Source organism: Nicotiana attenuata, chromosome 8 (assembly GCF_001879085.1).
Source record: "Nicotiana attenuata strain UT chromosome 8, NIATTr2, whole genome shotgun sequence".
In the NCBI taxonomy this organism is placed as follows: domain Eukaryota; kingdom Viridiplantae; phylum Streptophyta; class Magnoliopsida; order Solanales; family Solanaceae; genus Nicotiana; species Nicotiana attenuata.
Window position 1 is genome coordinate 12,288,954 of NC_031996.1, and position 12,664 is coordinate 12,301,617.

Here is a 12,664-nt window from a genome sequence, read left to right on the forward strand (position 1 = left end):
TTTTAGTTCCATTTTGTCCCACTTAATAAAAGTGGCTAATTAATTACTTTGAAACTGTGACTAAATCTTAATACAGTATGAAAAGTGGCTATTTGCCTATTTTCCCGCCTAATCTCAAAAGAAAAACATCAACGTGAAATCACATTCAATGACCTTGAAAATGAATGACTTGATTTTTTTACCCCCGCTTGCCCAATGCCTTTAAGGTCAAAAAAATTTCCATGGGATAAAACTTGTTAAACTTGAAGTGTTACACATGGGACAAGCAGGGTCAAAAAATCAAGATCACCCACTTCCAAGGTATTCTTGTAAATAACCCAACCATTGATCCCAGGTTGGCTAATCCACGGGCCAAAGACTGATCCTTTGCCAAGCTAGCCCGGGGGTGGATGGACAGCTCGATCCCGCTAAGGACCGAGCCAAACCCAGATCCCTTAACTTGAGGCCGGCCCTAAGCCTTATTTAACTGAGATAGGCCGAGCCAATTGACCAACCAAACCGAAGTTGCATGTTTAACTTGTATCAGCAATCAGGTAATTACATATGATTTAATAAACTAACAAGTCAATTAGTTCCCTTATTTTGTAAGGAAAAGAAACCAAGTATATAACAATCAAGCGTAAAGATACTTATTTAGTTCTGGAAGGGCAACTAATGCCTCATTCTAAAAAAAAATATACATATAAAAGGGAGTCAATGGTTCTATGTTTGACACAAGCAGAAAGAGTAACAAGATAATCATGTGCCCAGCGACAGCAGAAGAGTCTTCACAGCATTGCAACACCATCCAACAAGACCAATCTCCCGGCTTTTCAGTAAGAGAAAAAATCAGTAGCCAACAACTTCATGCCTTTCAATAAGCTTTCCTTCAGAGATAAGTGACCTGGCCCCAAAGATTTTGGTTAAATAAATAAAGCTGAGGGGCTGCATGGGGAAGTAGAATCAAAATTGCCCAAGCCTGTATAATAACCATGATAGAGGAACAAACATAACATAAAAGGAGAAGAAAATACTTCTCCCCAACAAAAGAAAATACACATCCAAACAAAATCAAAGCTGCAAGCTTAAAAGACACATTATAATCCTTTTCCCATACTGTTCTCTTTTATTGCTATCTATTTCCTTCATGAGACGTCATTGCGATCAGCAACGGTAAAGACTAAACTCATTGATTAGCTCGAAGAAGCACAATACTGCCAACCCCTGGGCTTCACTCTTCACGCCACCACGGAACAGTTAACTTTTTAACTTGGATTTCCAACTGGCATTGGCTGTCCACGCTGAGCACCAGCTTTTCCAGCCATCTCATTGCCAAACTGCTTAGATGAAGTACTTAATTCGGCAGATGATGGTTTACTAAGATATGCTTCGGCATTTCCATGTCTTATAGTCTCATCATCAAATGCAACACGCTGGAGATTTTCTGCAAGAAAATCAGGAGTAGATTTCTGTGGAGATTGAGGACTTATGATTGAATTCTCAACTGATGGCGGTATGATCCAATGATTCCAGTCATTTCTACGCCTTAACTTTTCGCCCTGCAACGCAAGGTAAAAAACTGTTAAAACCTGTAACAGTTAAGAGGCAAATACTACCAGAGTACTTTCTAATTTTAGTATAACCGCTATACTAATTACTAATATTCTTAAAAGCATTTTCCTACTCCTGTCTAAACACCTAAGTAGGCCCAACCAAGAGTGTAGAGGCAAATACTACCCAAGTATTTTCATGGAAAAAACGTAAACAAAAAATTGCTTCCCCCCCCCCCCCCCCTTTTTTTTTTTGGTTGTGCTAACCGAGAAATTCCTTGAGGGGGCACTGGACCACATGTTCAAAACTTGGCAGGTTTAAGCAATTTCTGAAGTCTGAAGTACTAAACATCTCAATCGGCCAAGGGCATCACCAAGGGCATCACCAAACAGACTCTTTATATAATTCAAACAGCAGCTACTGTGAACGAAGGACACTTTAATAAGGATGAATTACAAACCATTATTGTGTTTCTAGAGAGACCTATTCCGAAGAATGCAGTGGATAATGTACAAGGCAATTGAATTCTTCAAAACCATTTTGCAAGGGTAACAGGCTTTAGTTCTACTTAAGATTTCATGCTCATATCTGTAAGGTCTTTAACAAGTGTTCATTGTTTAAAATTCCATCCTTTTACAACACAAACACTTTGCCAAAAATCGACTAATACGCAAGGAACCATTTCTTTTGTCCAGTGGAAATAGAAATTAAAAGTCTAAAAAGACCACAAACCACATATAGAAGGAATACCTGCACTTCTACAACAGTAGAGGACCTCATAAAGTCCAGTATCAGTTGTATATTATCTGTCAGCGACATTACCTGCAAAAATGGCCGAAAATAAGCCAAGTTTTTTACAGCAAATGAGGCTACCACAAAGAGAGTGCTCAAGGCACGTATTTAAGTGAGGCTGCACTAAAATAAAATGAAGAACCATTAATCTGAAAGGATATCCAAAGACTTCTCCCTCAGCCTTCACCTCAACCCCCAAAGATTAATCATTCACCTTATGCTACATCCATTGCAGCAAAAATGACATAGAGAACTATCACAAAAACATTACTATACAAACAAAACACCAGATTGAACTAAAATCATAGGGTCAAGTGCAAAACTGCCTGAATGCTAATACTTGCAAAAAAATATCTGGACAAAGCCCCATACGACATAAATTATACCATGGAATGATCAAACACATTCAATTGCTTACAACTATCTGATTGTATCATTGACCTGCCGAAAAGAGAGGACAAGATCATACAACTCTACAAGAGCTCCAACAGACTTGTTCAGATACTCCTTAAATTAAATTACTTTTTAAGTTGACAAACCTGACATACATCAGGAGCGCCACATATCTATGGTTGCGATGCACCGATATAGGAAATACTTAAATGAAAAGCATTCGCATGACAACAATTCACTAAATCGAGCAATCATCTTTTAAAATAAGTCACAAGAAAGAATTAAACAAAAGGCCTGCTCATATTGTGACTTTATTCTACAACAGCATATTGGAAGAACCAAACAAAACCAACAAATACATCAAGCCAACATCGAACAGCAAACAGCACAGCAGGTATTAGAAACAATTACATCTTCCAAAAAAATAATGGAAAATGAATAATCCAGAAGCAATTAAGTTATGCTAATCTACTACTTGTTGGGGAGGTAAAAATAATGAAAAAGGTGAGACTCAAACAATAAGGGGTGTAACAACACCTTACTTTTCCTAAGCATCTCCATAGCCCCCATCATATTTTTGAATCCTAGTGTAATAGAGAAGAAGAGCAAATGCAATAGAATAGGAAATGGCAAGCAAACCAAGGATCTCAAAGCATCAAAAACTTTTTAAAATAAGTTTGAATTCATTACAACTTAAACTCGAAACTACTGTGAACAAATCATAAATCCAAAACTTCACCCACTTACTAGTTATATCCTTCCAAGCAACTTTCTTATCTCCTACTTCCAAAAATGATTTAGGTAAAATTAGACTTCCAATTTGACTATTCATTCAATTAATTAACATATCCTCCACAAAATCACAGTTCTCTTACCTTCTCCTACCAACCATGTTAAGGGAAAATTAGAGTTTTTGAAGAAATAGATGACTCCTTTTAAAGCATCTATTTACTAATCCCGCAGTTTCGATTTATGTGAACCAATTTGACTGGGCACGGAGTTTAAGAAAAAAGTGAAGACTTTAGAACTTGTGGTGTAAAATAAGGTACATATATTTTGTGTGACCATAAATCAATGCATAAAGGTAAATTGTATACAAATATGGAAAGGGGTCATTCTTTTTGACACGGATTAAAAAGGAAATAGGTTCATATAAATTAAAACGGGGGAAGTATATCTTCATTTCAATTGATGACTTGCATTCGGTAAGTATTGTTTCAACTTACGACTTCACCTGATCAAGTAGCAATTTCAAATCAGAGTCTTCTCATTTTTCAGCATTAAATCCTACACTTTCAGAGCTAACAATACTCATTATCAGCACATTGCCTCCATTCTCTCCCAGAGTTTTTAAAAGCACAAAAAGCGAAAAAGCGACAAGGTGTATCTGTATGGGGTTGAAGCAAAAAGCGAGAAGAAAAGCTCACAGCTTTGATCCAAAGCTCACAATTTAAGGAAATTCTAAAAAAAATATCAAACATCTATGGAAAAGTACAATAAAATTAAGTTGCAATAAAAAAAACCACTTTTGACATCCACTAGTATACAATAATGCCGATATCAATCCAACTCCTCAAAGTTGAAATTAAAGAAAATGACAGATTCTCGTTGGAATCAATTTTTTCAACATTGTTTGAAGTCCGAACTTCTCTAAATCGCATGGCTTTACGTATGAAGCGTGAAGAATTGCTTCACTTGCTTCGCTGTTTCAAGGTTTTTTACAGCAATGCTTCCTCCTAATTGGTAGCCGTCAATATATTTAACTCATCTTCAACAAATACCTGCCTCTGCATAACCCAATTTGCCTAAACTTTTCTTGCATTATGCAGGTTAAAAATCTTATTTCTTCCATTTAAACCACAAAAGAACATTGAAACTGCTTTCTTGATGCCACTTACACCAATCACAGAAATCACCTCTCTTGTATCACTATAAGTACTCCTGCCTTCTTCACCCCTTTTTGAAAGCAATAAACCCTTGAATTAACCTAAAGAGCCACAGTTGAGAGATTCACCCACATAGCTATAACTTCCACACTCCAAAAAGTGCTATGCTCGAGATATTCTTACTTTACCTTATTCAGTTGATTGGTCTTGAGTTCTTAGGATCCCTTTTGCAATCAGAACACATTCTCACTGCCTGCTACTCACCAGAACTACTTGTTTTAAGACCCATCCTAATTGCTACTATCTATCACAAGGATGTGGGAGCTCCAGATAAAACTATCCATAAAGGGAACAGGAATTTCAAAATCAACCAACCATTAACCAACTATAGACTCCACGAACAACAGATTTCACCTGTAAAACTAAGTATTCAAATTTGTGCATGTGCGGACATGCATAGTAACCTGAAGAACTCTACTTATCATGACTGTGATCGAGTATTGAGCCTAACCTAATTGGCTTCCCATACAATCAATAAGAACAGCTAAGGAGATGGACATCTATCCCAATGGAAACAATTTAGTCATGGAACAAATTACAGTAAAACCAGAACCAACAGTCTAATGAAATTATTACATATTCATGCATTTACATGATAACGTATTAGCCAAGAGTGCACATCAGAACACAGTATGGTTGTCACTAACTCTTGCTAGAATTACTCAATTTCAACACAAAAATCTGTTTAAGCACTTTGCATGAGCTCAAGAGTTCATTATAAGAGGACAATACTGAAGCTTGACACATTTGTCGCAACAATATATTAATAGCTACGGATGCAATCGATTGCAACGCCAGATAGATATGATGCAGTTCAACCACATATCGGCCAGTCTCCAAATGAACAACATTGGAACAGCTTTGTATAAAAGATACAGCATTTATAATCATCAACCAACAACAGCATTACAGCGCGCATATAAAACTTCATATACACTTAGATATGCTTGATACAAAAAGAATCATAGTTGCAATCAGCAATCCTAGACATCCAGAGATACTTCTCCTTTCTCTAAATGTTCTATTCTCGAGTCAAAAGGGTCAAAATTATGCACAAACACTTCCTCCCCGAGGAAAAGTTAGAAGTTCTCATTATTTTACTTTCTTTGTCTTCCCATAATACTCTTAAGAGGGGGAAAAAGCAACATTGATAAGAGAGATAGAGACAGAGAGGCCTCCTATAGAAATGAACGACTAACTTCCCTCGCTCTCTTCAACTAATTTTATGTTCAACTATGTCCTATTTGGACTAATGATGTTAGTTTGTTACCAAATCTCGAAGAAAAACCTAAGAATTAAATAAACAAGCTATTACAGAAGATTAAAGAGGCAAACCCTACAAACAAAGAAGCAAGTCCAATGCATAAAATATAGAATAATCATTTCAGGTTGTCCTTCCCCCTCTTTCTCTTCCTGTTTGAGGAAAAGATATCATTGGCATTTTCTAACCCCTAAAAAAGGAGCTAAGGTCATCAACCAGGCTATGAAACATTATTAACAGTTACCAACAGCAACATGAAATAAGAGATGGAGAAGTATTTTCAAAAGAATAAGCTACTAATACACCAGAAAATATCAGCCAAGCACTAAGGGTCAAAAAAACACGTATGTATTAACAGAACTCTCCTTGTGAGGAATGACATTTAATTCCAACCAACTCACTTTCTTGAAGCCTGCTATTAGCGCAACAGAAACCCATCCATGTTCATCCATGTTCCGCCGCAAGAATGTATCCTTAATTAAATTTTCATTACTGCAACAAAATATAGGGACGGGAATAGTTTATAATACAAAAACAGTTAAGACAGCTACTATGTAAGAGCAATTTCAAGCAAAGAACAAAGAAGCGTCTACCTGAAATAATAATCAATCTGGTTCACTATTTTGGTTTGCAACTGGGGATCTGGCATATGAAAGAAGACAGGTGGCACAGGAGAAAGCATAGGCATTCTGAATGTATCAGGGAGTGGACCTGGAAAAAAATATACAGGCGGTACCTCTGCAAATGGGTTAAAGTATCAGTAGAGCGACATAATGGGGTTTAGTAACTCAGAAAAAGAACCCCAGAAGTAACACATCTCACCAGAGTAAACCATGGGAGCTCGATAGGGATGCACAGGCATGGTTGGAGGTATAAAAGGTGGGGACGTATGAGGTGGGCCTCCCATAAATGGCCTCGCTGGAACTCTCTGCGGCTGCATGTGTGCATCCCTATTCCCCCAACCTCTGTGGAGTTTCCAATCCTGATTTCCACGTTCCTGATCACGCCTACCCCCATAACCTTGATGATACGTACCATCTCCACGGGGGTGTGGACCAACATTGCCTCTCCTGTTTGAATTTCGTTGATGTTGGTGCTCATTTCCACCATGTGATTGAGATCCAAATCCTCCCCATTGTCCACCATCCCTATGACTATTATCCTTTGAAGATGAATCAGCACCAGCATTACCGGACTTCCCAGATTTATTAAGGACTATTTCCACCTCAGAACTCTGCCCCTGTTGCTGAGAGAAGCCGCCATTGGCTGATGCATTATTGTTTGAATAACCACCACCGCGCTTCATAGACCTTTGGCGGGTAGGAGCAACATGGTTCAGCGTTGAATTAGGGTTCGCATTGTTCGTATTAGCTTGCCCATGAGAAGATGATGTCATTCCCGTCCCCTATAAAATACCCCAGATTTACATATAAATGAGCTTTTGGAACAACTATGGTCTATTAACTCATACACACGTTACTCTAGCGTGTGCACGCATAACCAGACAACAAATGGTCACAATATAGGACACATACACAATAAAACACCGAAACTAAGAATCAGAGTTAGGCACAGTTAAAGGTTCGCTTAAAGCGAGCTTACGCCCTCAAGCTCAGTGAAGCCCAGGTTGTGCACTTAGCCTCGCTTATTTGGAGCTTCAGTGTAGGCTGGTGCTAAAGCGAGTGCACCTTCACTGAGGTTGTCTTTAAGGGCACAGCAACGTGTATAACTTTATTGTGGTTTGCGCATAAATTATTGTGGTGTGCGCATAAGGCTCCAACAAACTGTGGTGCTTTTTTGCGCTTAATCTAGTCAGGCAGCAGATAGAGCAAACAACTAGTCAACTACTACTGCGCCTCAATCCTAGGGTAGTTAGGGTCGGCTATGTTAATCCCCAATATCCATTTTGTTCCATTTAAATGCTTTTCATTAACAAAATTAGTTAGTGCAATGTATACAGAAAACTAGCATTGATGAATGGGGAATAACCTGTGTTACAGAAACTGATCCGTCGGAGAGAGCTTTGAGAGACTCAGAAGAAGACAATTTTGGTGAAGCCTTAGTGGAATCGGAGAGAGCAGGCCAACAGACAGCACCCATGACTGGACTAACCTCAGCTGCACCATTTGACGGTTTGTTCCAAGCGGGCTTTTTAGCCACATTGCTGTTGCTGCCATCGCTGTTTCCGTTATCAGAGCTCTCAAGCTGAGCTTCTGTAGCAGCACTACCGGCTGTCGCCACGTCATCAGAAGGCGAACAATCAGAGGAATGAACGATTTGCTCAGAATACGCCGGAGGAGAAAGTGGAGGAGGAAGAGGAGGAGAAGAGGAAATCGCCACAACTGTCGATTCTGAGTCGCTACTGCGAACAATCTGCGTCCAAGCCGAGGAAACGCCACGCGCAGCGGCTGATGAATGATGAGCCGGAGTTGGAGCCGGTCCAGCCATCAAAACTAGGTTAGGGTTTGTTTCTAAGTAATCAATACTTTCCAAAAATAAAAAAGTGATCACCCAAAATTTAAGAAATCCTCTAATTAGTCTCTATATTCATTAGTTGATTGACTATTCCTAAAATAAATAATTGAATGATCAAAATTTTCTACAAATAAAGTGAGAGATCTAAGTTAGATATATAGAATCAGAGAAATTGATAAATGTAAGTAAGAATTAAGAAAGTATATAACCGCCTAAAAATCAAAAGTCTAAGGTGATTTCGACGATCACTAGGCTCAATCAACAGACACAGAGTACAAAAATAAACTCACAGAGAGAGGCGAGTTTTCTCTCTCTTCTTTTCTTTTTCTCTCTCCTCTCTCCGCTAGTAGGAGTATATTTTTCTTCTTTGCTCTGTAGTAGAGAAAAGTCGGACTGTTGTACAAAATAAATTTACTTAACTGCCCTAGTGCTAGCGTGTACTTACAGCGAAATCTACGGGAGAAATTCAAAAATAGTCAAATTTACAACTGGTCGTTCAAAAATAGCCCAGTTTTAAATCGAAATTTAGCCACTTTTCATGTAAAGATAAATTTGAGCGAAAACACTATTCAAAACCCGAAAAATACGACAGTATATTATACTGGAGTACTAGCATAAGTATGCTTGAACTCCAGCATATTATACTGAAGTTCCAGGATAAGTATGGTGGAACTCCAACATAATATGATGGAGTTCCAGCATAAGTACACTAGAACTCCAGCATAATATATTGGAGTTCCAGCAAGTATAATATACTGGAGTTTGGAGCACCGGTGCTCCAGTCTCCAATATATTATACTGGAGTCAGCAAAGTATACCGGTCCAGCATGGAGTTCATACACAGGTGCACTGAACTCCAGTATATTATGCTGGACCGATCTCTGTTGCAGCAAAATAGTGGCTATTTTTCATTGACTTCGTAAACGCTGGCTATTTTTGAATGACCAGTCCGAAAACTGGCTATACCGTGCTATTTTTACGAAATCTACTGTATTAAATGGGTCGACCCGCCCCGGAGCCAAACCCGTTGACTTTTGGCCCGTGGATCCTTAATAGAGTCCGGCCGGTTCACTTTCTTAAACAGCCGGTCCGGATTTGACCCATTAACCAGAACCTCTTGACCTGACCCGTAATTCCTGGGCCCTAATGGACCGAATTCAATTTAATTCAAAAAACTAATAAATGATAAAAAATTCAAATTTTTATACATATATATGAACTTGAAATTACTACATGTTCTTGAAACCAATTAGAATAAAAATGAAAGAAAAATCATACTTTATTAACATTAAAACGTGAGAAACATATGAAATTTGAGCCCGATTGTTCATGATTGCCCAACTGATCAATGGTAATTACCCAACCGGTTAAAAGGTCAATTTAATGGGTTATGTGGGCCGGTTCGTGGGTCAACCCGGCCCATTTGACAGGTCTAACTATACTTCGTCTTTTCCACTTTTTGGATGGTTGTTACATGTAGTATTGTATCGTATACAATGTTTAATTTTATTGTTACTTAGTTTTTATTGTATCGTATCGTTGAAATTCGTCGTTACGTAACGACGAAAAGTGTCATTTTATGAAACGACCGATTTGGTGTGGTCGCGTTGTTTCCTTTTTTTTCTCTCATCTTGCATCTTTTTTATTATTAGATAATCTTATTTTATCATTTATACTACCTTTTTATATTATAATATTACCTCGTACCTTGCTTTTTCTTTCTAATATTGCAAGTTTATTCTTCATATTGTTGATGCATGACACCATGGAACAACGACAAACAATACAATCTATCCAAATATTATATACATCAAAACGATACAATACAATACAATACGATATATTATGAAACGATATATAACAACTATCCAAACAAGTTGAAGACATTATTTTCTTATTTATTCGTCCCAAAAAAGGTTTCATATTTTTATACTTCATTAATGAAATTTTCTTTAGCTCCGCATAAGTATTAGGACCATCTCATCAACTTCTTTCCATTTGTATTTGTTGAAAATTTCAATAAATTCCAATTCAATTTAAGTAGAAAATTCTCTTTCTTCCTCCGTTCATACGTATTTCATACATTCCAGATATGGAGTTGAGTAAAATTTCATGTGATTCGGTAAACAAAATAGAAATGCCATCATTGCTGTTCAAATTGTGCCTTTCAATTTTAATAGCATCCCAAGAAAATTTTAAAGTATTGATCACAATCACTACTATTGGGGAATTCTTTATATGGAGCTAGAACTGCTATTTGAATGAGCATATTCAATAAGAGAGCAAAGGTCAAATTGGTATATCAATGCCGATTCAATTTGATCTGAGCTCTTAGAATTGAAATACAACGGATCGCAAAATCTTGATGATTTTCTTTAATATTACAACTTTCACAAGTTTTACACAGTGACACAAATATTATGAGTCTTATGGCATATTCAAAACCAAAAATTTTAAAAATATATATATATTTCTTAAATTTCGGGTTGAGTCAACTTATGCCAAACAAAATGAAATAGACGAAGTACTAATTTCACTGCATAGTTTGATTGGTCCAAGCTGGCAATTATGTCATCACTATTTAAACTTTCATAGTATTATGACTTTAGTTACCTACCTTTTTTGCTATACCTGTAGAGTGTAAATTAGTAAATTTTCAATAAAAAGAACCTTGATCCTTTCTAATAGAATCTAAAATTTCGATAATTATATATTGCGATTCGACATTTTAATTAAATCTTAAAAATTTTGTAATAAAATTTAGCTCCTGGCACAAAAACTTACTGAACAAACCTATTACATAATCCGTCCAATTCTAATCAAGTTTTATTGATTTAATTACCAAACAAAACTAATAAACTCTTTTACTTTTATTATTGATATACCTAATATTATATCAAATAAAAAATCTGAAATATTTTTAAAAGTCTTTTTTTTGGGTCAATTTGGATTAGAGAAACCTACTTTGTTTGGCAAATAAAAAAATATCAATATTAATCCCTCTTATTAAGGCCTCGTTTGTTCATTAAAAAAATTAAAAAAAATACAAAAATGTGTCTACCCATAAAATTTTACAGGTTTTTGTAAAGAAATCAAAAATAATTTTTTCAAAAACCAAACTCTTTCAAATTTTTCAGAATTATTTTTCCCCACTCACAAAACTGCAACATTTTTCTAGTGAAATGCATATCTAAATATAATTTCAAATTTAAAATACTTTTTCTTACTCCAGATACTACTTTCTTGTCAAAAAATATAATTTTTATATTTGCCTACTAAATGCTACCAGATTTGGCCCTAAAACCTATTTTGAATATCAATCGGTTAATGGAGCAACCTTGGAAGCTTCGAACGGATTCAGACATGAAATCGAAAGCAAGGGACTATACTTTAACACATCAATTCGTCCGAGAAGAGCTGACCAAGTTGAGTTTAGGAGAGAAACTCCAGACTCCATTATTTAGTTGCGTCCTTTGTCGAGTTCGAAATCTGATATATGTATTAAAAAATAGTTGAATCTGGAATTTGAAGAATTGGGTTGTGTTTCTTTATATGGTATCAGAGCCATAGGTTGGCTTCTGGATTTCAAGGTTCGGTTAGTGGTTGATTCAACGGGTCTAAAATAAATGGATTTGAGTGCTCGTGCTAATGGACTGGGGATGAAGTTATTGAACCGGTCCAACTACAAAGTATAGAAGATTTGTATGGGATCATAACTTGTTGGTGAGGATTTGTGGGAAGTTGTCAATGGGAGTAACACAAATCCTCCTGCTGACGAATCGAAAAATAGTAACGCACGCAAGAAGTGGAAGCAGATTAATGCCAAGGCGGAGTTTATCTTAAAGAGTTCTATCTCTCCCAACTTATTTTGTCATATATAATGATAAATCAACTCATGAAATATGGAAGACCTTCGATCGGTTGTTCAATAAGAAGGATGAAGCTCGGCTACTAATTTTAGACAATTAATTGGCCAACACTACTCAAGGTAATCTTTTTATCGACAAGTATTTTTTGAAGGTTAAAAATCTATGTTCTGAAAGTTCTCTATTGAATCCGGGCGAGGCTATCTCTGAAGCACGAATAAGAAGAATTATTACTCATTGTTTAAAGCCAAAATATATTCTCATTTTACATCGATTCAAGGATGGGTTCCACAACCATTCTTGAAAGAATTTGAGAATTTGCTGTCATCACAAGAGCTACTAGTCAAACAGATGTTGGTGTATCTGTCAAAGAAGGGAAAGAAAATGCTCTTGCCGCTGAT

The 12,664-nt window shown here is 36.7% G+C and overlaps 1 protein-coding gene across 1 annotated transcript; it reads right to left on the reverse strand.

The window, feature by feature from the left end:
- On the reverse strand, positions 548–8,777 carry LOC109230926 (la-related protein 1C-like). The gene is made up of 6 exons (XM_019396418.1): positions 7,912–8,777; positions 6,745–7,327; positions 6,516–6,660; positions 6,324–6,414; positions 2,281–2,352; positions 548–1,538 (listed from the first exon to the last, which is right to left on the reverse strand). Exons 1-6 carry the CDS (start codon positions 8,368–8,370, stop codon positions 1,245–1,247), a joined length of 1,644 nt encoding a protein of 547 aa, XP_019251963.1. The 5' UTR covers positions 8,371–8,777; the 3' UTR covers positions 548–1,244.